The following is a 26,618-nucleotide window of genomic DNA, read 5'->3' as shown; positions in this document are numbered from 1 at the left end:
ATACTGCTTTATCCGACCCTATTACAGTCTTCACAAAGTCATCATTGGTTTCCTGTTGTTGTTGAAACCATTCACAGAATTGCAATCTGTAGGATGCAGGTGTTACATGAAAGCTCAAGCTCGTGCATTGTGAGACACACAGCTGCCTTGTACGCTATGTGTACTTTGCTGAGGTTCTTGGTGTATGACCTCCAGAATTGCTGCCTCCAGAATAGCTTCCTCAGTAGCTGGAGTATGGCAAGTCAATGGACGACACCCATCACATGTTGTAGGAATGAGAGAACCTGACTCCCAATCGCACAGCTCCAGATGACGAAACACATTATTATCTGGATGGCATTGACGGGGATATCTGGCAGCATATTCATGAGCAGCAACACCAGCCCGGTTATCAGATGCACCAAAGACCAGAAGCATATCCTGAGAAAATTCGATATGTGTATCCATGTACATTGCAGTCTGTCACAGGCATGTTATTTCACTCGCAACTAGTTCCTGTCTAGTGGACAGCGCACACAGTACAATCACATCGTCCACATAACGCGTATTATCCGTCTGACAAATATTCATTCTGAAACCACTAATTGTGAAATGTTCAGTTTCGAATTACACTGTTTCCCTAACAGTAATAGGTGTGATGTTTCCCTAGTCCCATCGATAGAATAATAATAATAATAATAATAATAATAATAATAATAATAATAATAATAATGCATTGAGATACATACTAAACAGCATGTGGTTAAAACAGACTTAGTGTTGAAAGGCATAATTAGTGGAACCATGGTGATAACGCATACAAATAGTAACCAGGTCTGGACATTATTCGCAAAGCATGTTGCTAGTCCTACTGGTAATGTAAGGCCCTAATGAAATGTAATGGACCTGAATGAGGCAAGAAAAATAGATGGTAGTAATCTATGGGACCATTGGTAACATAAGGCCCTAACGAAATGTAATGGACATAAATGAGGCAAGAAAAATCTATTGTACTAATCTATGGGACCATTGGAGGAGGGTACAAAGAAAACAGGCTTTGCATCTAGTAGATGAAGTGGTACGAATAAATTCATGTCCATGACATGGCAAGGGCTTCTTTCAAAATACCGTACCACCTGGACTACACTTACCAAATAAAAACCTTGTCCCTGAAGCCAGGATTGAACCATCAACCTCCTGCATGCTAACCCAAAACTCTATCCACTGCACCAACTGTATAGTATGACTAATACATGCTGACAGAGGTAATTACCATATATGTGGGTACAGTGTTGCCAGACTGTCATTCTTTAACACCCTTTTTCTGCCAGATGTACTCGCCAGACGAAATTTAATGAGAGACATTTTTTTATCGCTGGCATGTGAGGAGTTGCGTTGCAAAGCCTGAGTGCACGAATTTTGTTTCACGCTGTTTCTGTGTGTGTGTGTGTGTGTGTGTGTGTGTGTGTGTGTGTGTGTGTGTGTGTGTGTGTATGTTTACTGGAACTTTGTATTAATTTGTACAAGGCTTGTTGCGTACCTCTTAATCTCATAACATCCATGTTTTGTCAATTTCACATGATAGCACGACACACCGAGCGAGTTGACGCAGTGGTTAGCACACTGGAGTTCCGTTCAGAAGGACAACAGTTCAAACCTGCGACTGGCTACCCTGATAAGGTTTTCTGTGATTGCCCTATTCATTTCAGGCAAATGCCAGGATGGTTCGATTGAAAGGGCACGGCCAATTTCCTTCCCAAATCCGATGGGTCCGATGACATCGCTGTTTGGTTCTCTCCCCCCAAATCAACCAACCGACCAATAGTATGACACTAGTTTCAGAATACCTTATGGATAAAAAACTTCTGTGTTTGTAATGTTTCCAGTTCAGAGTTGAAAATCACTTCCACACAAGACACCGCAAGACTTTTGTAGATGAGAACTGTGTTGAAGTCCAAACTGTTGTCTGCAAAGGGATCAGAGAAATTCACACTCCTGGTAGAGCATAAATTTTCTTCCTATACTGAAAATGTTGGTTCTTATTCAAAATAATTACCACACTTAAGTGTGTTCTTACAAAGTTTTCCCTATTCATATGCAGGGCTATAGACTAGGAACATAAATTACAAAAATATCTGGAATAAGTCTCAATTTTTCCTGTATTTCTTTTTAATTTTCCAGAGTCCACATCAAAGAAGACAAAAATATCACGTGTGGATTGTGATACAAATTGCATTAATGTAAATAGTCTGAAAACACGTATTAGAAAGAAGAACACGTGCACAGCGAAGTAAGTATAATTCCTGTGGTTCTGTATGACACAATGTGTGCACATTTGGATGCATGTGTTCAACATTCTGATGGTGGTTACACCTGTTATTAATGTACCACCATTCCATATTTGCACTAGCTTTTCTTGTGAACACATTAACCTGTGGTCTTGCAACTTGTAATCCATTAAATATGTTACCAAGACAAATGTATTCCCAAAGTTTCATTACTGTACATTGATTATTCCTTGACGTACGGATTTTTTTCCCATCAGTACACACACACACACACACAAACACACACACACAAGAGGTGACTCAGCTGCCCCTGCCTATGGGTTCTGTGCAATAAGCAATGTCTTTTCATTGTCTCTCGCTTGCTTCACGCAAACTGTTAGTTCAGGAGTAATGGTAGGGACATTTTTGTTGGAATTTTAATGTGTTAAATATTGTACTGGAATATTTTTTTGAGTTATTCAAGAAAAATGTGTTTGAAAGTTGCCTTTGTAAGTTTTGTCTTGAATAATTCAACAAAAAATTCAGCCTCTAGTGAAAATGTATCCCAGTACAAAATTTTAAGTACATTGCATTTACTCCAAAAAGGTCCTGTTTATTTTTTTCTGTAGGACTAATAGTTTTCATGTAGTAAGCAAGAGAATATGAAAACTTGGCAGGAGAAAACACATATAAAGCTTAAAGAAATAAGCAACCTTTCAGAGCCAATGGCTCCTTCTTTTGGAAGAAGAAGGGTAAGGAAGAGGGATGAAGAAAAAAGATTGGCAAAGTTTACTGAGTGGAGAGAGTTTAGAAATTCTTCCAGAACCCCAGGCCAGGGGAGACCTTACCAGACAGGGTGAGAAGAAAAGACTGATTGTTGAGTATGACGCTGAGTGAAATTAAAAACGTGAGAGCTTAAAGGAGGGAGCTAGGGTAATAAGTAAGACAGAGATGACTGACAAAACATCCTGCAAGAGTTAATAACAGCGGAAATATGAGTGCATTATATGTGGTGAATATGGAGTGGGGGTGGGAAAATAGGCAGGCCAGAGAATGAAAGATATAGAAAACTAAAAGGAAATGAAGAAAGGAATAGTTTCTGAAAATAAGCTGAGGAAATTAAAGAAAATAATGAAATTAAATTAGAGCTACGGAGTTGCCAAGAACCAAGAGTTGTAACATCAGTTCCCACCTACATCTACATCTACATGACTACTCCGCAATTCACATTTAAGTGCTTGGCAGAGGGTTCATCGAACCAGAATCATATTATCTCTCTACTATTCCACTCCCGAACAGCGAGCAGGAAAAACGAACACCTAAAACTTTCTGTTCGAGCTCTGATTTCTCTTATTTTATTTTGATGATCATTCCTACCTATGTAGGTTGGGCTACAGTCCTGAAAGCTGCTGTCTGGTCAAACGATCAAGATGGCATATGTGTGGTATGGGCGCCGAGGTCACAATTGTCATGTTGTAGAGCATACTCTGCAACAGAATGTTGAATGTTGTTACTAAACACCACTGCCTATGCCCATTCATCCTAACTGATAACTTGGTGGTAGTTACACCAATGTAGAAGGCCGAACAGGTTTACATAAAAGCTGGCACATGGCATGTGTCATTTCACAGGTTGCTCTCCATTTGTTAGTAATTTTTTTCCAGTTGCAGGGCTGGTATTGGTCGTGATAGGAGGATGCATAGGGCAAGTCTTGCAGTGGGGATGGGCAATGGGGTAAGAGGTGTTGGGTAGGGAAATGGGTGAAGAAGGAACACAAGGGCTGACCAGGATACTCTGAGGCGACGAAAGACATGGAATAGCAATAAGTACACATACAGGTGACAGTAGTAATACATACACAGGGTATAAAAGGACAGTGGTGAAGCTGTCATTTGTACTAAGGTGATCCATGTAAAAAGGTTTCCGGCTTGATTATGGTCACATGATGAGAAGTAACAGACTTTGAATGGAGAATGGTATTCAGAGCTAGACACATGGGACATTCTGTTTCAGAAATCTTTTGGGAATTCAATATTCCAAAATCTACAGAGTCAAGAGTGTACTGAGAATACCAAATTTTAGACATTACCTCTCACCACGGACAATGCCGTGGCTGATGGCCTTCACTTAAAGGCCGAGAGCAGTGGCATTTATGTAGAGTCGTCAGTGCTAACAGACAAGCAACACTGAGTGAAGTAATTGCAGAAATCAACGTGGGGCGTATGATGAACACATCTGTTAGGGCAGTGTGGCGAAATTTGATGTTAACAGGCTATGGCTGAAGATGCCTTTGCTAACAGCATGACATCACCTGTAGTGCCTCACAGGGCTCTTAATCATATTGATTGGACTCTAGATGACTGTAAAACCATGGCTGGTAAAGTGAGTCCTGATATCAGTTGGTAAGAACTGATGGTAGGGTTCAAGTGTGGTGCAGAATGCACAAAGCTATATCCGCAGTTGTCAATAAGGCACTTCGCAAGCTGATTGTGGCTCCATAATTGAGTGGGCTGTGTTTACATGATATTGACTGGGTCCTCTGGTCCAACTGAACTGATTGTTGACTGTAAATGATTATGTTCAGCTACTAGGAGAACGTTTGTAGCCATTAATGGACTTCATGTTCCCGAACAATGATGGAAATTTTATGGATGACAATAAGCCATGTTACTGGTCTACAACTGTTTGCAATTGGTTTGAAGAACATTCTGTATTGTTCAAGCACGTGATAGGCCGTCCATATCGCCAGGCATAAATCCCATCAAATATCTATGGGACACAATTGAGAGGTTAGTCTGTGCACAAAATCTTCACCAGCAACAGTTTCTCAGCTGTGGAGGCAGCATGGGTCAATATTTCTGCAGGAAACTTCCAGTGACTTGTTGAGTCCATGTCACATAGAGTAACTGCACTACACCAGGCAAAAGGAGGTCCAGAATGAAATTAGAAGGTGTCCTATGAATTTTGTACCCTCAATGTATTGTGGAGACTGTGGCACAGTGAAACACTTCTCTGGTGGTCATGGTGCGCAAAATGTCAGACAAAATGGACCTTGTTTCAGGACATTATTTGAGGACGTCATAGCCTTCTCAAAGTAGCTGATTAATTTGTGCAAGTTCAAGATAATGCTGAGTTACAAGAGTGTACTCCTAAGTTGTTTCTTGAAGGGATCAGCAGTGCCAGAATTGGATGTGATAGCCCTGGGAAATCTGTGTTTAATCTAGGCTGGTGGGGAAATTACGTCCAGTGAAGGCTGAAGTGAGAATAGTGCTGTATTATGGTAAAGTGTCTGCAACTGAACAGACACATTCATCAGATGTGGAGGCTGTACAAGAGGGGTCGTTTGACATGGAAAGGTTGCAACTGAGTACTGTTGTGACTTTTCAGGCTTTCCCAACGAATCTGTTGCATATACACTTCTCCGGTTTGCTGCTGGATTGTATTGTGTAAATCTCTCAATATTTCACTGATGCAGCTGCTTGACAACTTCAGTTGCTGTTTCCTGCTGTCAGTTGGGAGTATTTGCCACTGTCAGTCTTGCTGTCACACTTCTTACACCAGTGACAGCAGCAACTACCACCACCTGAAGTTGCTGAGCAATTGTGGCAACCCGAGAAGTGTATCTGTAAGTACTGTTGTTTGTTAGTAGGTTTAATGTGAACAGAAGTGTGTAGCTGACCATCAGCGAGGATAAAGTCAACATCAAGGAAGGTGATGTGGAATATGGGATAGGACCACATGAAATTTAGTTGACAGAATGTGTAAAGAGTTTTTAAAAAATTTTGACAGGCCTGTCTTAACATGGATCCATATAGCAAAAGTGTCATTTCATATATATAAATTAAACAAGAAGCTGAATGAATGTATGAGTCCCAGGAAAACATCCTCCAGGGACCTGTGAAACAGTTGGCATTGGAAGGACCATTCTGGTTTCTATGCCCGTGCCCCTAATATGTTTGTATGTGTGCCCCTAAAATGTAAAGTAGTTGTTGTGAGCAGGAAAGAGGTCAGGTTTAGAATCAGGTACTTGATGATTGAGGGAATGTTCAGCAGCAGAAAGGCCATGTACTTGGGGGATGTTGGTATTGAGGGTTGTGGCATCAACGGCGACAAGCAACGTGTGTGATGGTAGTTGGCAGACACAGATTTCGGATGATCTAAGAGATGGCTGATGTGTTTACTATAGGAGGGGAGTCTTTGTACTATAGGGTGCAGGTGCTGATCAACTAAGGCAGATATATATTTGGTGGGTGCTTTGAGACCAGTAACAGTGTGCTGGCCATAGTGATTGGTTTGTGCACATTATGAAGAAGGCAAAAGGTGGCTATACATGGGGTTAGAAATTCTATGGATTGGGGTGTTAGTTCAGTACCCACTGAACATATACTACTGGCCATTAAAATTGCTACACCAAGAATAATGCAGATGATAAACAGGTATTCACTGCAAAAATATACTAGAACTGACATATGATTACATTTTAACGCAGTTTGGGTGCATAGATCCTGAGAAATCAGTACCCAGAACAACCTCTTCTGGCCGTAATAACAGCCTTGATATGCCTGGGTGTTGAGTCAAACAGAGCTTGTATGGCATGTACAGGTACAGCTGCCCATGCAGCTTCAACACGATACCACAGTTCATTAAGAGTAGTGACTGGTGTATTGTGACAAGCCAGTTGCTCCGCCACGATTGACCAGACATTTTCATTTGGTGAGAGATCTGGAGAATGTGCCGGACAGGGCAGCAGTCGAACATTTTCTGTATCCAGAAAGGCCCGTACAGGACCTGCAACATGCGGTCGGGCATTATGCTGCTGAAATGTAGGGTTTCGCAGGGATCGAATGAAGGGTAAAGCCACGGATTGTAACAAATTTGAAATGTAACGTCCACTGTTCAAAGTGCCATCAGTGCGAACAAGGGGCAACCGACACATGTAACCAATAGCACCCCATACCACCACGCTGGTTGATACACCAGTATGGCGAAGATGAATACACACTTCCAATGTGCATTCACCGCGATGTCGCCAAACACGGATGCGACCATCATGATGCTGTTAACAGAACCTGGATTCATCCGAAAAAATGATTTATTGCCATTCGTTCGTCATTGAGTACACCATCTCAGGTGCTCCTGTCTCTGATGCAGCGTCAAGGATAACCGCAGACGTGGTCTCTGAGCTGATAGTCCATGCTGCTGCAAACGTTGTCGAACTGTTCGTGCAGATGGTTGTTGTTTTGCAAACATCCCCATCTGTTGACTCAGGGATCGAGACATGGCTGCACGATACGTTATGGCCATGCGGATAAGATGCCTGTCATCTCGACTGCTACTGATACGAGGCCATTAGGATCCAGCATGGCGTTCCGTATTGCCCTTCTGAACCCACCGATTCCATATTCTGCTAACAGTCATTGGATCTCGACCAACACGAGCAGCAATGTTGCGATACAATAAACCGCAATCGCGATAGGCTACAATCCGACCTTTATCGATGTCGTTAACGTGGTGGTACGCATTTCTCCTCCTTGCACGAGGCATCACAACAATGTTTCACCAGGCAACACCGGTCAACTGCTGTTTGTGTATGAGAAATTGGTTGGAAACTTTCCTCATGTCAGCATGTTGTAGGTGTCGCCACCTGCGCCAACCTTGTGTGAATGCTCTGAAAGGCTAAGCATTCGCATATCACAGCATCTTCTTCCTGTCAGGTAAATTTCGTATCTGTTGCACGTCATTTTCGTGGTGTTGCAATTTTAATGACCAGTAGTGTATATCTGTCTTATTTGATCGACACCCACAACCTTCAGTTAAAGACCCTCCTTCTATTTTAAAAACAATAACCATTTCCTAGAATGTCTGAAATGTATGCCTGTTACACTCCCATCACACACTTTGTGTGTCACCATTGAGGCCGCATCTCTCTGTACAAACAACACCCATGTAAATCGTCTGTCTACTGCTTAACATTACCTCACCCAGCACGCACCTTGTTTCCAAACCTGTGAAATCTATCCTCCTCACCTTAATCAGCTTTATACTTACCAGCAACTTGTTTACCTCACAGATTCTTTGGCCACTGTGCTAAACCAGCCTCAGGCAGGGAAGCTCGATGTAGAAAAGTTAACCTTAACAGAAGTTTCAGAGCTATACACCATAGTGAGACTATACCTGTGTAGATGGTAACACAGCTGCAGTCAGTCATACATTACAATGCATCATTTGCTCCTGTTGTATTTCGCAGCTTTGGACATGCATAATTATCTGATTTGAGATTATTGATGAATATCCATGTCTCAAGAGGTATGATTTTTATGCCCATGTTATTTACTATATTTTATTGTTAAAATCTTTAAAAAAAACCTTTTAACTTACGAACATTTAATTATATCTCAATGTATTTATTTTGTATAAATATTATCTGTGATTAAGAATTGATCTGAATTATACTCTTTGAACTGTCAATATAAATGTATGTGTGGTTTATGTTTATGCTGCAGGGATTAGCAGTAGTAGTAAGAGTGATGGAGAGAAGTTTAAATTTAACTCTACTCCAATGTTGCATTGTGGAATATATTGTTAGATAGAGAGAAATCTAAGTCTAACTCTCATCTAATGTTGCATTGTGGAATATATTGTTAATGTTTCAAGACGTGAAAAGAAAGTCTCATGTGGTTTTCTAAAAGTGGAAAATATAAGGCAGAGTAACTTTCTCTGATGTTTCAATCTAAAGAAGTTATATTTTATGTCTGAAATACATCATTTTGAGAACCCAGCTAATTGTCATTACTGATGAATTTATTGAATGAAATGGTTACAGTGCAAGAAGCAGATAAACACATTGTTATTAAACAGTTACAAGACCTAGAAAAACCTCCCGGTGAGATTGTGTCCCTTTTCTTTTTTAGGACAATGAGCTACAACAACAACACCAATGAACAGAAGAATGAGTGTTGTTATTGCTATTGACAGTTACTGTTATTGTACAGTAAACGGTGTTAGCGAACATTGTACTAGGTTCCTTGTCCTACAATTAACTTCAATCAATTCTGTGTCTGGAAATTTCCAACAGAATCATATCTGAATTTTATGTCAGTGGCTATTTAACAATATATCAATTATAGACATGGCAGGGTCCCAGAAGAACACATACAGAGAATTTATTTGAATAGTTCTGTCCCAGGATTGTACTGGAAAATGTATGATTAAATGCATTCTCAGCTATTTCCAAATAATACAACATTTTATGTCTTGTCTGTCTTGTGCTCACTGGCCATGCCAGCAGCCCTTTCAAATTCCTATGACATTACAGCCACATGTCCTGCTAAGCTATGCCATTTGCTGTGGTGGTTGTAACATTCTTTCTGCTGTACAATACCCATGTCTTATTTAGTTGCCCATAAGTGTAATGCATAACTGGTAGTGTGTAGTACTAAACATCAGTGCAGTAGATCTATTTATGTACTAGTCGCCCAATTGTTAATTAGATTTTTTGCTTTGTTATTGGAAAATCATAATTATCATATTACAATTTAGTGATCAACATTACAGATAATTGTAAAATGCTGTTTATGTTTAGTAATATACTAAATGGTATTTCAACTAGTGTTTCAAATATGGGAAGAGACAGAATACTCGTAGGGAAACATGACATTGTTAAATCAAGAGTAAATCGAGCAAACGCATAGTTGTGACGACCATGGCGGACGGAGCCATCACACCGACGTCATCTCAGACGCCGTCGCAATCTGTTCCACCGCGCTACTGTGCCGCGGGGCGCGGACGGCGGAGGGAGCACGCCGCGGGCGGAGGATATTTAAATCGGCCGCCACCGCGACCGAACCCAGTTCCCCCTGAGCAGCCATAGCGTACGGATCTCCGTGCCGGCACGTTCACAGGAGCTCAGTCCATCAGTTCACCTGATAATGGCGACATGTTTGATCGCCGAAATATTGTGCCCGTTAGACACTATAGACTGGCAGTACACCCGTGGATATTTTGATTATCAAATACGCCGGGTGAAACTAAAGAATCACATCATGACATTATTAAATGTTTATTAGTTTTTGTTCAAAAATTGAGTGGGATGGAATCAGTCATTGAAGATGTCAAGAAATTGATTTCTTGTGCTTATACAGTAGATGCTCATTATAACAGGGTTGTTGGGGGACATGCTTTGTACCCATGGTATATTGAGGGTTATCCTTGGAATGACAAACTATGCATGGAACATGAGAAACAACACATAGTATAATACTACACATACTGTATTTCAATATAAAGAACATTAGAAGTAAAAGATTTCAGAAATTTACCAAATAGTGTACAGCAATTGAACAAAGTTCATTTTAACATTGACCAAACAGTAACTCGAGTTTCAACATGGTATGTAAAGTACGCTATCAAATACAATATTACAATGTACAACATTGTCTGCAAGCTACAGTATGTCATTATTGTACTGCTTTCAAGAAGTCGGTTAACTTTCATTAATGGGCCATTTCACACAGCTTTCATTAGTGCGTATTGTTTTATGGCCTTCAGGTGATTAGATGCACACTGTTGCACCATCGATGTAATTACCTTATTTACACACACCAAAAAAAGTTACATCACCCCAATTCCTAGAACTCCTGAAGATAGATGTTGATTGTGGACATTGCACCACAGATACAGTCCCTTTGACTGTTCAGAGGTGTCAGTAAACCCACCCAAAGATGTAAACAACCATTTGTTACCAGCTTGTATTAGACGAAGGGGTCCGACAGCCGATCAGTTCCAGTCATTCCACCAGGAAGGAGGTACACGGCTCAGGTTGCCTGTAGTTCAACTATGCCTAGATGGTCAACACTGTGGTTTGCTTTGTTACTTTGTGCCAAGAAGGGCTCTCAACAAGGGAAGTGTCCAGGCGTCTCAGAGTGAAACAAAGCGATGTTGTTCAGACGCGCAGGAGATACACAGAGAGGCAGGAACTGTCAAAGACATGCCTTGCTCAGGCCTCCCAAGGGCTACTACTGCAGTGGATGACCGCTACCTACGGATTATGGCTCAGAGTAACCGTGACAGCAACGCCACCTTGTCGAATAATGGTTTTCAATGCAGCCATAGGATGTCGTGTTACGACTCAAGCTGTGTGCAATAGGCTGTATGATGTGCAACTTCACTCCCGACGTCCATGGCGAGGTCCACCTTTGCAACCACAACACCATGCAGTGCTGTACAGATGGGCCCAAAAAAGTGCCGAATGGACCGCTCAGGATTGGCATCACGTTCTCTTCACTGATGAGAATCGCATATGCCTTCAACCAGACAATCATCAGACACGTGTTTGGAGGCAACCCAGTCAGTCTGAACACCTTAGGCACACTGTGCACCGAGTGCAGCAAGGTGGAGGTTCCCTCCTGTTCTGGGGTGGCATTATGTGGGGCTGACGTACGCCGCTCTGCTGGTGGTCACAGAAGGCACTGTAACGGCTGTACGATACTTGAATACCATCCTCTGACCAATAGTGCAACCATATCGGCAGCATATTGTATTGGCGAGGCATCCATCTTTGTGGATGACACTTCGCACCCTCATCGTGCACGTCTTGTGAATGACTTTCTTCAGGATGACATCGCTCAACTAGAGTGGCAGGTTGTTCTCCAGACACGAACCCTATCAAACATGCCTGGGATGGATAATGTGACCCACCAACCCCTCTGAGGGATCCACACGAAATCACTGTGGAGGCGTGGGACAATCTGGACCAACAATGCTTTGATGAACTTGTGGACAGTATGCCACGATGAATACAGGCATGTGTCAATGCAAGATGACGTGCTACTGGGTATTAGGGGGACTGGTGTATATAGAAATCTCGACCACTGGCTATGAAGGTCTCGCTGTATGGTGGTACAACATGCAATGTGTGGATTTCATGAGCAATAAAAAGGGCAGAAATGATGTTGATGTTGGTCTCTATTCCAGTTTTCTGTACAGCTTCCGGAACTCTCAGAACCGAGGTGATGTAAAGCCTGTTTTGATGTGTATATCTTATCCAATACTTCATGTGTACTGGGAATATCATCTCTACTTTCTTCTTCAGCTTCATCAACCTTATCCTTGACTGCTTCACCACTCTCATTTCGAACAGCATCAATAATGTCTTTGTCATCATGATCTCTGAAATCTGTTCTGCCTTTTCAACCGCTACTGAAAAGTTCAAGTATTCAAGATCAGTATTGCACTCTACAACATCACACGCAGGATGGATGATTGGATGTTACTGCTGTTGAAGTCTCTCACAGTATGGCATTCGTCTGTTGCATTTTATTCAACAGAACACGTCTTCTGGCAATTCCTAATACTGATCAAACTGATGCCTTGCCACTCTAGGCTTACTGAATAAGCAACAGTTTTAAGATATTCAGATTTCAAAAACAATTTCCTCATCTGAATTACCTACGAAGCGAGCAGTTCATGGTAATAATGAGACTTAAATGCTCATATCTAGCATCATCTAGCACCTGAATTAATGCCTTTTTTTGGGCAAAAACAAAGTTTTTATTTTTCCTTCATCTGATGACCAACATGTCAGCAGGTGGATGAGCTGAACAGTGGTTGAGAATTAGTAGAGTGTGTTCTCTGAGCCTAAATGACTGTAGGTGCGTTCTCATTGACAGAACACTTTTCTTGAAACCAGTTGGTGAAAATATCACATGTCATCCAAGCATACTTTGAACGCCTGTAAATGAATTGCAGTGATGACATGTTTACATGACTGAAACATCACAGACTTTTATGTCTACCTATAGAAAGAGGCTACAGCTTATGATCGCCCTATTTATTTCTAGCAACGAGGAATTATACACTTGATGCTCACTTAAATTTTCATTTACTGTTACTGTGCGTAGAATTTCAGAAAATTGTGGTGCTGATTCACTATCACCAGACCTTGCTTCTCTCTGAATGGTCGTTTTCCGAATTCCATGGAGATGTTTCCCTCTTGAAAACCAACTGTCAGAAGCTATAAAATCTTCGTTTCCACCTAAGTCAAAGTGAAATTTTTCAGCTTGGATTTAATAATTGACCCAGAAAGTGGCACACCTTCACATCTCTTTACTGACCCTCGAGCGCGTGTGTTGTTTTTCATAACATGAATGGCAGAAGTGGTGCACTGTGTACACATGTAAAGAATAGCTGTTGTTACCAAGGTAAACATATATGGTCAAAATCACAGTTTAATTTTATTTAATTAAGAACAATAAAATAAACTTACATTTTAATCAATTTAATTGAAGAATGATAAAACAAACTTTCATAATGCTAGCTAAAGCAATACTTTACTAAACAGTGATGACATAAACTTTCATTATAGCACTCTATTGCCACAGACAGATGTTACTGAGACAGTAATGATCCACTTGAATCATCAAACAGTGCAGCTGCATCAGTCCCCATCCAACCGCTCATCAATTACTAATTATCTCATAGACAACAGCATCATTGCAGCAGGACTGCGCTAATAGCTTGTAGTGTGGGTCATCTTCTTGCACAGACTGTAAATTTTTTTCTCACCTCTCTTTGCATTGCATTTGATGTTACTGCTGCTAACTTTGACGTATGACAACATGATGTTAGTTGAAACAATAATTAAGAAATAGATATGGGTTCACAACTGTGAAACAACAATGGAATTGCACAAAGTCATTTTATTTGTGGTTGACTCACTTTATACACAGGTGCACCTGCTCGAGGATTAAAAAGTTACCTATAAAGTCATTTGTCAAGTTCACTGTCTTTTTCTCCTAGTCTGGTCGTTTTTCTGTCCGTTATCACATCACTTTCAACTGCATTTATAAAATTTCTAAGTTTATTTTCTTTCACCCATACCTTGACCTGATTTTTCCTTCAGGTACACCACTCTTGCATGATAAACTTGCTTTAGTTCCATCATTCTTCACACAATCAATAATTTTTATAATGTATATATGGAGACTACTCAAGAGGGCGTCGTTGTCAGGAGAAAGAAAACTGGCGTTCTACGGATCAGAGCGTGGAATGTCAGATCCCTTAATCGGGCAGGTAGGTTAGAAAATTTAAAAAGGGAAATGGGTAGGTTAAAGTTAGATATAGTGGGAATTAGTGAAGTTTGGTGGCAGGAGGAAAAAGACTTTTGGTCAGGTAACTACAGGGTTATAAACACAAAATCAAATAGGGGTAATGCAGGAGTAGGTTTAATAATGAATAGGAATGCGGGTAAGCTACTACAAACAGCATAGTGAATGCGTTAGTCTGGCCAAGATAGATACGAAGCCCACACATACTACAGTAGTACAAGTTTATATGCGAACTAGCTCTGCAGATGACGGAGAAATTGAAGAAATGTATGATGAAATAAAAGTAATTATTCAGATAGTGGATGGAGACGAAAATTTAATAGTCATGGGTGACTGGAATCCGAGTGTAGGAAAAGGGAGAGAAGGAAACGTAGTAGGTGAATATAGATTGGGGGAGAGAAATGAAAGAGGAAGCCGCCTGATAGAAATTTGCACAATTTTGCACAGAGCACAACGTAATCATAGCTAACACTTGGTTTAAGAATCATGAAAGAAGGTTGTATACATGGAAGAACCCTGGAGATACTAAAAGGCATCAGATAGATTATATAATGGTAAGACAGAGATTTAGGAACCAGGTATTAAATTGTAAGACATTTCCAGGGGCAGATGTGGACTCTGACCACAATCTATTGGTTATGACCTATAGATTGAAACTGAAGAAACTGCAAAAAAGTGGGAATTTAAGGAGATGGGATCTGGATAAACTGAAAGAACCAGAGGTTGTACAGAGTTTCAGGGAGAGCATAAGGGAACGGGGGAATGGGTAGCTTTGAGGGATGAAGTAGTGAAGGCAGCAGAGGATCAAGTAGGTAAAAAGACGAGGGATAGTAGAAATCCTTGGGTAACAGAAGAAATATTGAATTTAGTTGATGAAAGGAGAAAATATATAAATGCAGTAAATGAAACAGGCAAAAAGGAATACAAACGTCTCAAAAAAGAGATCAACACGAAGTGCAAAATGGCTAAGCAGGGATGGCTAGAGGACAAATGTAAGGATGTAGAGGCTTATCTCACTAGGGGTAAGATAGATACCGCCTACAGGAAAATTAAAGAGACCTTTGGAGAAAAGAGAACCACTTGTATGAACCTCAAGAGCTCAGATGGAAACCCAATTCTAAGCAAAGAAGGGAAAGCAGAAAGGTGGAAGGAGTATATAGAGGGTCTATACAAGGGCGATGTACTTGAGGACAATATTATTGAAAGGGAAGAGGATGTCGATGAAGATGAAATGGGAGATACGATACTGCATGAAAAGTTTGACAGAGCGCTGAAAGACCTGAGTCGAAACAGGGCCCCCGTAGTAGACAACATTCCATTGGAACTACTGACGGCCTTGAGAGAGCCAGTCCTGACAAAGCTCTACCATCTGGTGAGCAAGATGTATGAAACAGGCGAAATACCCTCAGACTTCAAGAAGAATATAATAAATCCAATCCCAAAGAAAGCAGGTGTTGACAGATGTGAAAATTATCGAACAATCCGTTTAATAAGCCACAGCTGCAAAATACTAATGCGAATTCTTTACAGACGAATTGAAAAAAAGTAGAAGTTGACCTTGGGGAAGATCAGTTTGGATTCCGTAGAAATATTGGAACACGTGAGGCAATACTAACCTTAGACTTATCTTAGAAGAAAGATTAAGGAAAGGTAAACCTATGTTTCTAGTATTTGTAGGCTTAGAGAAAGCTTTTGACAGTGTTGGCTGGAATACTCTCTTTCAAATTCTAAAGGTGGCAGGGGTAAAATACAGGGAGTGAATGGCTAATTACAATTTGTACAGAAACCAGATGGCAGTTATATGGGTCGAGGGACATGAAAGGGAAGCAGTGGTTGGGAAGGGAGTAAGACAGGGTTGTAGCCTCTCCCCGATGTTATTCAATCTGTATATTGAGCGAGCAGTAAAGGAAACAAAAGAAAAATTTGGGGTAGGTATTAAAATCCATGGAGAAGAAATAAAAACTTTGAGGTTTGCCGATAACATTGTAATTCTGTCAGAGACAGCAAAGGACTTGGAAGAGCAGTTGAATGTAATGGACAGTGTCTTGAAAGGAAGATATAGGATGAACATCAACAAAAGCAAAACGAGGATATTGGAATGTAGTTGAATTAAGTCGGGTGATGCTGAGGGAATTAGATTAGGAAATGAGACATTTGAAGTAGTAAAGGAGTTTTGCTATTTGGTGAGCAAAATAACTGATGATGGTCGAAGTAGAGAGGATATAAAATGTAGACTGGCAATGGCAAGGAAAGCGTTTCTGAAGAAGAGAAATTTGTTAACATCGAGTATAGATTTAAGTGTCAGGAAGTCATTTCTGAAAGTATTTGTATGGAGTGTAGTCATGTATGGAAGTGAAACATGGACAATAAATAGTTTGGACAAGAAGAGAATAGAAGCTTTCGAAATGTGGTGCTGCAGAAGAATGCTGAAGATCAGATGGGTGGATCACACACTAATGAGGAAGTATTGAATAGGATTGGGGAGAAGAGGAGTTTGTGGCACAACTTGACTAGAAGAAGGGATCGGTTGGTAGGACATGTTCTGAGGCATCAAGGGATCACCAATTTAGTATTGGAGGGCAGTGTGGAGGGTAAAAATCGTAGAGGGGGACCAATAGATGAATACACTAAGCAGATTCAGAAGGATGTACGTTGCAGTAGATACTGGGAGATGAAGAAGCTTGCACAGGATAGAGTAGCATGGAGAGCTGCATCAAACCAGTCTGAGGACTGAAGACCACAACAAGAACAATATATGGAGACTGAAGCAACAACAGATCAAGATAAGATGGATAGTTTTTATGAGGCACTCAGTGATGTAGTTGTTAGAGTAAAGGACAAGGACAGTGTTCTGCTCATGGGTGAGTTTAACGCCAGGATTGGAAATTGAACAGAAGGGTATGAAAAGGTTGTGGGTAAATTTGGAGAGGATTTGGAGGCCAACAGGAGTGGGAAACAACTCTTGGATTTCTGTGCCAGTATGGGCTTAGTAATCACAAACTTCTTTTTTAAACATAAGAACATTCACCGGTATACTTGGGAAGGCAGGGGAACCAGATCTGTCATTGACTATATAATAACAAATCAGGAATTCAGGAAGGCTGTGAGGGACACACGTGTATTCAGGGGATTCTTTGATGACACTGATCATTATTTATTCTGCAGTGAAATTGGGATTGTGAGGCCGAAAGTGCAGGAGGTCAGGTCCATATGTAGGACAATAAGAGTAGAGAAACTTCAGGATAAGGAAATCAGGCACAAGTACATAACAGCGATCTCAGAAAGGTACCAGTTAGTTGAATGTAGTCAATTACAGTCTGGAAAAGGAATGGACAATACAGGGACTCAGTACTAGAAGTGGCTAAAGAATGTCTTGGAACAGTAGTGTGTAAAAGTAGGATGAAGCAAACAGCTTGGTGGAATGACACAGCCAAGGCAGCCTCTAAAAGGAAAAAGAAGGCGCATCAAAAATGGCTACATACTAGAACTCAGGTAGACAGAGAAAGTTATGTTGAAGAAAGAAACAAAGCCAAACAGATAATTGCAGCATCCAAGAATAAATCTTGGAAAGACATTGGAAGCAGGATGGAGACTATGGGTCAAGCTGCTGGAAAACCATTCTGGAGTGTAATTAGCAGTCTTCGAAAGGGAGGTAAGAAGGAAATGACAAGTACTTTGGACAGGTCAGGAAAACTTCTGGTGAATCCTGTGGATGCCTTGGGCAGATGGAGGGAATATTTTGAAGAGTTGCTCAATGTAGGTGAAAATACGATCAGCAATGTTTCAGATTTCGAGATAGAATGGGATAGGAATGATGATGGAAATAGGATCACATTTGAGGAAGTGGAGAAAATGGTCAATGCAGTGCAGTAAAGTAGCTGGGGTGGATGAAATTAAGCCGGAACTCATCAAATACAGTGGAATGTCAGGTCTTAAATGGCTACACAGGATAATTGAAATGGCCTGGGAGTCGGGACAGGTTCCATCAGACAGGACAAAAGCAGTAATCACACCAATTTTTAAACATGGAAACAGAAAAGATTGTAACAACTACAGAGGTATCTCTTTAATCAGCGTTGTGGTTAAAATCTTCTCAGGTATTGTTGAAAGGAAAGTGCGAGTATTAGTTGAGGAACAATTGGATGAAAATCAGTGTGGGTTTAGGCCTCTTAGAGGTTGTCAGGACCAGATCTTTAGCTTACGGCAAATAATCGAGAAGTGTTATGAGTGGAACAGGGAATTGTATCTATGCTTTATAGATCTAGAAAAGGCATATGACCGGGTTCCTAGGAGGAAGTTATTGTCTGTTCCACGAAATTATGGAATAGGAGGCAAACTTTTGCAAGCGATTAGAGGTCTTTACATGGATACTCAGGCAGCAGTTAGAGTTGACAGTAAATTGAGTTCATGGTTCAGAGTAGTTTCAGGGGTAAGACAAGGCTGCAACCTGTCTCCACTGTTGTTCATATTATTTATGGATCATATGTTGAAAACAATAGACTGGCTGGGTGAGATCAAGATATGTGAACACAAAATAAGCAGTCTCGCATATGCGGATGACTTAGTTGTGATGGCAGATTCGATTGAAAGTTTGTAAAGTAATATTTCAGAGCTAGATCAGAAATGTAAGGACTATGGTTTGAAGACTAGCATCTCCAAAACGAAAGTAATGTCAGTGGGAAAGAAATATAAACGGATTGAGTGCCAAATAGGAGAAACAAAGTTAGAATAGGTGGACGGTTTCAAGTACTTATGATGCATATTCTCACAGGATGGCAACATAGTGAAAGAACTGGAAGCGAAGTGTAGCAAAGCTAATGCAGTGAGCGCTCAGCTATGATCTACTCTCTTCTGCAAGAAGGAAGTCAGTACCAAGACTAAGTTATCTGTGCACCGTTTAATCTTTCGACCAACTTTGTTGTATGGGAGTGAAAGCTGGGTGGATTCAGGTTACCTTATCAACAAGGTTGAGGTCCCGGATATGAAAGTAGCTAGGACGATTGCAGGTACTAGTAGATGGGAACAATGGCAGGAGGGTGTCCACAATGAGGAAATCAAAGAAAAGAAAAACTGGGAATGAACTCCATAGATGTAGCAGTCAGGATGAACAGGCTTAGATGGTGGGGTCATGTTACATGCATGAGAGAAGCAAGGTTACCCAAGAGACTCATTGGTTCAGCAGTAGAGGGTAGGAGGAATCAGGGCAGACCAAGGAGAAGGTACCTGGATTCGGTTAAGAATGATTTTGAAGTAATAGGTTTAACATCAGAAGAGGCACCAATGTTAGCGCTGAATAGGGGAACATGGAGGAATTTTATAAGGGGGCTATGCTCCAGACTGAACGCTGAAAGGCATAATCAGTCTTAAATGATGATGATGATGAAGCAATAAATGAAAATCTGTACTAATGTCTTGGTTGCTTCGGTCTCCATATGTACATAAGAGATGGTTGAATGTTGAAAAGCTGCTTTCCATTTCTGTGACATCATAACGAGCACACACAAATATAGACAATGAATCAATAATTTATGATCCACACAAAGGTTGTGCTTATTTTGATTATTGCCATGCACTGTTGTGTATTCACTTCGTTGAGTGTGTCACAGTGTTAACTGTGAGATATGTATTTAAAGCTCCTGTCCAGCAGTAATCCTGATACATTGCTAAGACAAACCAGTGGTTGAATTTAATTACATCCATCTATTTTGGTTATTGTTTAGAGAGCTTGGAGGTTGCAGCAGTAAATTATCCTGTAGAAAGGCTATATGCAGGCTGTAACAATATTTTTTTCAAGGTTATAAAATATATTGAGACTGCAAAAACCATTCATAAATGATGTTGTAGTTTGGGGAACTTACTTTGTATGGCATTATATCTGAATCCGTTATATATTGGGCTTTGACTGTATTTGAAACCGTATTTTTGTATATATTTCAAACAATATTTTCACTGAAGTCCTTAATAGTGTAAGTTAGGACACAGCTGCAGGAAAGTGAACTGGTCTCACACCAGTTTATAACAGTCTGATGGTTGTCTATAAAACCACAACTAATTTGTAGCTTTCAATAGGTGTTTCTTTCTTTTCCCCCATGTCATTAAACGTGTGATTTTTTGAAGGTGCTATCTGTCGGCACAAATGAATGCACTGTTATGCATGAAATCTCTACCAACAGATTTGGACTGTGTGTAATCACAGCAGTAATGAGATGTTGGCAGCTCAGTGTGCCTTCAGACACCCACAGTGCTGTAAGGAAAGCCAAGCAGCATGTGTAAACACATCTATAACACCTGGGGAACTGTGTAGAAGGATTTGTATTCATGATCACAGCAATGAAGGTGTTAAGATTCATAAAAGGAGAACATAAAATGAGTGTTTTATTTTACATTACTTTTGTTGCAATTTTTTTATTATTATATACAGGGTGTTACAAAAAGATATGGCCAAAATTTCAGGAAACATTCCTCACACACAAAGAAAGAAAATATGTTATGTGGACATGTGTCCGGAAACGCTTACTTTCCATGTTAGAGCTAATTTTATTACTTCTCTTCAGATAACATTAGTCATGGAATGGAAACACACAGCAACAGAACGTACTAACATGACTTCAAACACTTTGTTACAGGAAATGGTCAAAATGTCCTCCATTAGCGAGGATACGTGCATCCACCCTCCGTCGAATGGAATCCCTGAAGCGCTGATGCAGCCCTGGAGAATGGCATATTGTATTGCAGTCATCCACAATACGAGCATGGAGAGTCTCTACATTTGGTACCGGGGCTGTGTAGACAAGAGCTTTCAAATGCGACAATAAATGAAAGTCAAGAGGGTTGAGGTCAGGAGATTGTGGAGGCCATGAAATTGGTTCACCTCTACCAATCCATCGATCACTGAATCTGTTGTTTAGAAGCGTATGAACACTTCAACTGAAAAGTGCAGGAGCTCCATCGTGCATGAACTACATGTTGTGCCGTACTTGACTTTCATTTATGGGCGCATTTGAAAGCTCTTGTCTACACAACCCCAGTACCAAATGTAGAGACTCTTCGTGCTCGTATTGTGGACGACTGCGATACAATATGCCATTTTCCAGCGCTGCATCAGCGCTTCAGGGATTCCATTCGATGGAGGGTGGATGCACGTATCCTCGCTAATGGAGGAGATTTTGGCCATTTCCTGTAACAAAGTGTTTGAAGTCATGCTAGTACGTTCCGTTGCTGTGTGTTTCCATTCCATGATTAATGTTATTTGAAGAGAAGTACGAAATCATAATCTCTATTGAGTGTAGGTGGAAGAACATAGGGCCCAATCAAGACATCACCAACAATGCCTGCCCAAACGTTCACAGAAAATCTGTGTTGATGACATGATTGCACAATTGCGTGCGGATTCTCATCAGCCCACACATGTTGATTGTGAAAATTTACAATTTGATCACGTTGGAATGAAGCCTCATCCGTAAAGAGAACATTTGCACTGAAATGTGGATTGACACAGTGTTGGATGAACCATTCGCAGAAGTGTACCCGTGGACACAAAATAGCTGCTGATAGTGGCTGCACACGCTGTACATGGTACGGAAAGAACTGGTTCTCCCGTAGCACTCTCCATACAGTGACATGGTCAACGTTACCTTGTACAGCAGCAACTTCTCTGATGCTGACATCAGGGTTATCGTCAACTGCACGAAGAATTGCCTCGTCATTTCAGGTGTCCTCGTCGTTCTAGGTCTTCCCCAATCGCGAGTCATAGGCTGGAATGTTCCGTGCTCCCTAAGACGCCGATCAATTGCTTCAAATGTCTTCCTGTCGGGACACCTTCGTTTTCGAAATCTGTATCGATACAAACATACCGCGCCACGGCTATTGTCCCGTGCTAATCATACATCAAATGGGCATCTGCCAACTCCGCATTTGTAAACATTGCACTGACTGCAAAATCACATTCGTGATGAACACTAACCTGTTGATGCTACGTACTGATGTGCTTGATGCTAGTACTGTAGAGCAATAAGTCGCATGTCAACACAAGCACCGAAGTCAACATTACCTTCCTTCAATTGGTCCAACTGGTGGTGAATCGAGGAAGTACAGTACATACTGCTGAAACTAAAATGAGCTCTAACATGGACATTAAGTGTTTCCGGGCACATGTCCACATAAAATCTTTTCTTTATTTGTGTGTGAGGAATGTTTCCTGAAAGTTTGGCCGTACCTTTTTGTAACACCGTGTATACTTGAAGGTTGTCAGCTGAGTATTGTTAAAGATTATAGCATGCTGTGGAAAACTCTTAGAAAATATTACAACTAAAAGATGTGTAGAAAACGCACTAGATAAAAATTGTAATTCAGTGTACAAATCCATGGTGTAAAAATTATTATTTACTGGGCAGCCATACCAATCACTAGCAAATGACCTAATTATGTACTTGAGTAAATGTAAGGAGATGCACAGCTGAGACAATAAGCTGTGCTAAAACAAAATTTAAATTTGTATCAGACGAAACTTTAGGATTAAACAGTGGAAAATCAAGGATGGAATATTATGAAAAGGACAGTTACTACTCACCATATAGGGGAGACACTGTGTCGCGGATATGCGCTACAAAACAACTGTCAGAGAGTGAGTTTTCAGCCAACTAGGCCTCCATAGGAAAGAGAAAAAACACACACACACACACAAATGCAACTCTCTCACACACACATGATCACAGTGGCTTCAGTAGCTAGACTCCGAATCTGGCTTCAGTAGCCAGAGGCTGTCATTGTGTGTGTGTGTGTGTGTGTGTGTGTGTGTGTGTGTGTGTGTGTGTGTGTGTGAGGTGTCTATTTCCGACAAAAGTCTAGTTGGCTGAAACTTCACTTTCTGCCTGTTCTTTTGGTGTGCTTATCTGTGTCTCAGGATCTCTGTTGTGTGTTGAGTAGCAACTTATTGAAATATTAGAATTTTTTAAGGTAATAAATATTATGGCAGGTTAATATACAGTGAGTAACAAGTCTGTACAGAAACAGCAGTGTATTTCAAACTGTATTGTTTGTGGAAAGTATGAAATAAATTGGATTATTTACTAAGACAGAATGGACAGTATGACAAGTGTCATGATCTGATTGGTGGAGGAGATTAGGTGAGGTTGTAATTTGTCTTTATATTGAATTACTCTCAAACGTAAATAAAAAACCTATTATATTAGTTTCCTAGTCTTGTTTTCTAATGGTTTGTGTATAATAAAGTAATATTCCAAGTTAACCCGCTGAATAAACTTTAGGATATGGTTAATAGAGGTTGGGAATCAGACTTAATGTAGGAAATAAAAGAACATTTCTCAAAATTTAATCATTGTTCTGTGATTATACACAGATCATACCACTCATATTTAAACAATGCGGCTATAATAAGGACTCTGTCTGATGTATTGTGTAAAGCCATTTTTTACCATATGTTTTCTCAGGTGGCATTGTGGGTATTGTCCCTATGAGGGATCAACTGAACTGGCCATAAAGCAGCACTGTCGCATAAGACATCATACTATGCCAGTACTAGTAAAACATAATGAAGAAGTTGCACCACTGAAACTCGAAAATGTAATGCACCATACAATGCCAGAATTGGTGAAATATAATGAAGAAGCTGCATCATTGAAACTGGACGATGAATTCTCGGAGACAAATTATGAGCTTGGTACCAAATCTGTGACTACTGCTTCTTCTGCTTCTTCATCAGCCCAGCATGCAGGATCTCTTGTAAGAATAATTTATTTTATTTTTGAAAATATCATGTAACTGGATAGACAAAAAAATCTAATCACGAAGCAGTAGCAGGAGAACACACATATAAAGGTTAAGTTAATTCGCAAGCATTTGGAGCTAGTAGTTCCTTCTCCTGGCAGCAGGGCTGAAGGGGAAGAATGAGGGATGATAAAAGACTGGCAAGTTTTAGGAAAAGGGGGAGTTTGAGACTTGGTCGTCTTACTACTAAGTCTCCTCTGACCCTTAGTTCTGTACCTATTTCCTCACCAGTCCTTATCCTTCACCTCTACTCCTTCCTCGTCAGACCTTCTGCCAGAAGGAGTCACTGGCTCCAGAAGCTTAAAAACTTCCTTAACCTTTGCACGTGTGTGTTCTCCTGCCCCCACTTGGCGAGTAGTTACATTATATTTTCAAAAATTCATTATTTTATTTACTTTGTGTTTGGCATTGCTACTGCTATAATTGCTTTGGATTGACTCCCTTAACCGCCTCCCTCTTCACCGTCTCCCGCACATCCTCATCATCTCCCCCCCCCCCCCTTTTCTCCTTCCTCTCTCTCCCATAACTGCTTCTTCCCCACCCACTCTCACTACTTCCTTTTCCCCTAGCCCCATCTCTAACCCATATGCCCCCTCAATTCTCTTACACCCTCTTACACTCCCCTCCCCCTAACACCTTGCACTGCACTCCCCACCCACCCCCTTCCCCTGTGTTTCACCTTGGAATCCTCCCCTATCTCTGGCCTCCTCCCTCCCCAACTTTGCCACCCTTCTCTCCTTCCTATCCCATCCCCCCTACCCCTCACTCTATTCCTATCACCATCCATCCACCTTCTCCTTCCCAGCCCTACGTGTCCTTTTGTCGTGTCCGACCATCTGATTTAGGTTTTCTGTGATTTCCCTTAATCACTCCAGGCAAATGCCGGGATGGTTCCTTCGAATGGGCACGGCTGACTTCCTTCCCCATCCTTCCCTAATCCGATGAGACTGATGATCACACTGTCTGGTCTCCTTTTCCAAATAACCCAACCCTCCTTTTGTCAGTTACATCTTACTCTGTTGATAAATTTCACCCTGACTTCCTTCACCTTTTTCTTTCTCTGCCATCCGTTGCAAGTTTTTCTGATGTACTTTTACTCTTTCTGCTGATTTATTGCAGCCAGAGGAGGGTCATAGTCAAACAGAACTCCAAGAATTGCTGACTTCAGAGGGTGCATGCTGCAAAAAATGGAAAGATTCTCGATCCTCTCAGACAAAAACTTCAACTGTGAAACATCATAGTACAAGCAATAAATTGTGTGTTGCTGGTAAATATGTGTGTATGTTGTGTTGCGCAAGGACTGATTCAGAGGAGCAATTTCATGAAAATCATCATAGTGTACACCACCCAAATGCAGAACCAAAATACTGTTTTCAGACAGTCAGTTATAAAGCTAAGCCCACAAAATTTAAATGTAAAAAATGTTCTTTCTTTTCTGATAATTTTGAAATTCTGAAAGAGCACCTTCAGCACCATATAAAAGCCTTTCAGATGTGGTTATGCGCACAGCAATGTGATTTAGAGAGTAGTGTTGTTAGACGTTGTCAGTTTTCTCATGAAGATTGCGATGTTGGGGAATTGGAGATAGAACATTTGAATAAATTAGTTATGCAAAGCAATATGGATGATACGAAAAGTTTGTGCCCTGAAGTTCCAGGGCCGGAAAAGAAGGATATGAAGAGTATTCCACATAGAATTCAAAATGTTGCTCATAAATTGACAGGCTTATCTTCAGTTTCTGATAGACCAATAATAAAACCATTATCAGCCAACAAGCCTGTACAGAATTGCACAGAATCTTCTGAAAATGATGACCCTAGTAATGAAAGCTCACACTCATATTATGGACGGTCACCATCACCCATTGATGAAAACAAGTTGCTGGTATCTGTAAATTGTGGTGGTTCAGGTATAAGAATGAGTCTGAGCACATTTAAGAAGCTTTGCCATATTCATCCAAAAGTAAAAGTACGAGATTTGAAGCATGAGAAATTTATGCCTGCTTGACAATATGTAAAGACTGTACAGTGTTGCACCTAGCACTAGCAGTTCCTCCATTTCTGCTGTGGGCCATGTCTGTTGTTAATAAATAACATGTTCAGCAGAACACTTATTTCAAATGAGAGTCAGCTTTAGTACGATTTTTCAGCATTTACAACTGTACAGTGAACTGCAAAATACGAAAATAGAAGAACATTTAGCAAAACTGTAGTTCACAATACTGTAGCATTGTAACTGTGTTCTGTATGTCTGCAATTACAAATAATTGTTGTAGAACAAAGAAATGTGATTTCTTTTTAACTGTGATCATTTAAAAATAGAATATATTTTTCTTATTAGGTGACAACACTGAAAAATGTTTTGTAATACTACTATTTCATATAAATACTGTGTTTTTGATTGATATTACTTGTTATTATTTACCACTTTTGAGTAACATCAGAAGTGTTGTACCAGGCGTACCAGTATGAAATGAGCATTT

General features: G+C 40.6%; 2 protein-coding genes across 2 annotated transcripts in view; both read left to right on the top strand.

Moving 5' to 3' along the window:
• LOC126291440 (uncharacterized) overlaps positions 1-23,849 on the top strand; it is a 137,550-nt gene extending 113,701 nt beyond the window's left edge. Inside the window, exon 13 of the mRNA XM_049984954.1 lies at positions 23,800-23,849. Within this exon, the coding sequence (XP_049840911.1) occupies positions 23,800-23,849 (50 nt within the window). The remainder of the gene's footprint in view (positions 1-23,799) is intronic.
• Positions 2,201-26,381, top strand: LOC126291857 (uncharacterized). Its single transcript, XM_049985579.1, has 3 exons — positions 2,201-2,269; positions 23,800-24,091; positions 25,256-26,381. The coding sequence occupies exons 2-3, from the start codon at positions 23,879-23,881 to the stop codon at positions 26,141-26,143; spliced, it is 1,101 nt and encodes a 366-aa protein (XP_049841536.1). The 5' UTR covers positions 2,201-2,269; positions 23,800-23,878; the 3' UTR covers positions 26,144-26,381.
• The last annotated feature ends 237 nt before the right edge of the window (positions 26,382-26,618 follow it).

This window comes from Schistocerca gregaria, chromosome 9 (assembly GCF_023897955.1).
Source record: "Schistocerca gregaria isolate iqSchGreg1 chromosome 9, iqSchGreg1.2, whole genome shotgun sequence".
Taxonomy (NCBI): Eukaryota; Metazoa; Arthropoda; class Insecta; order Orthoptera; family Acrididae; genus Schistocerca; species Schistocerca gregaria.
The sequence above is the reverse complement of the archived record's forward strand: the minus strand, read 5'-3'. Positions and strand labels throughout refer to the sequence as shown.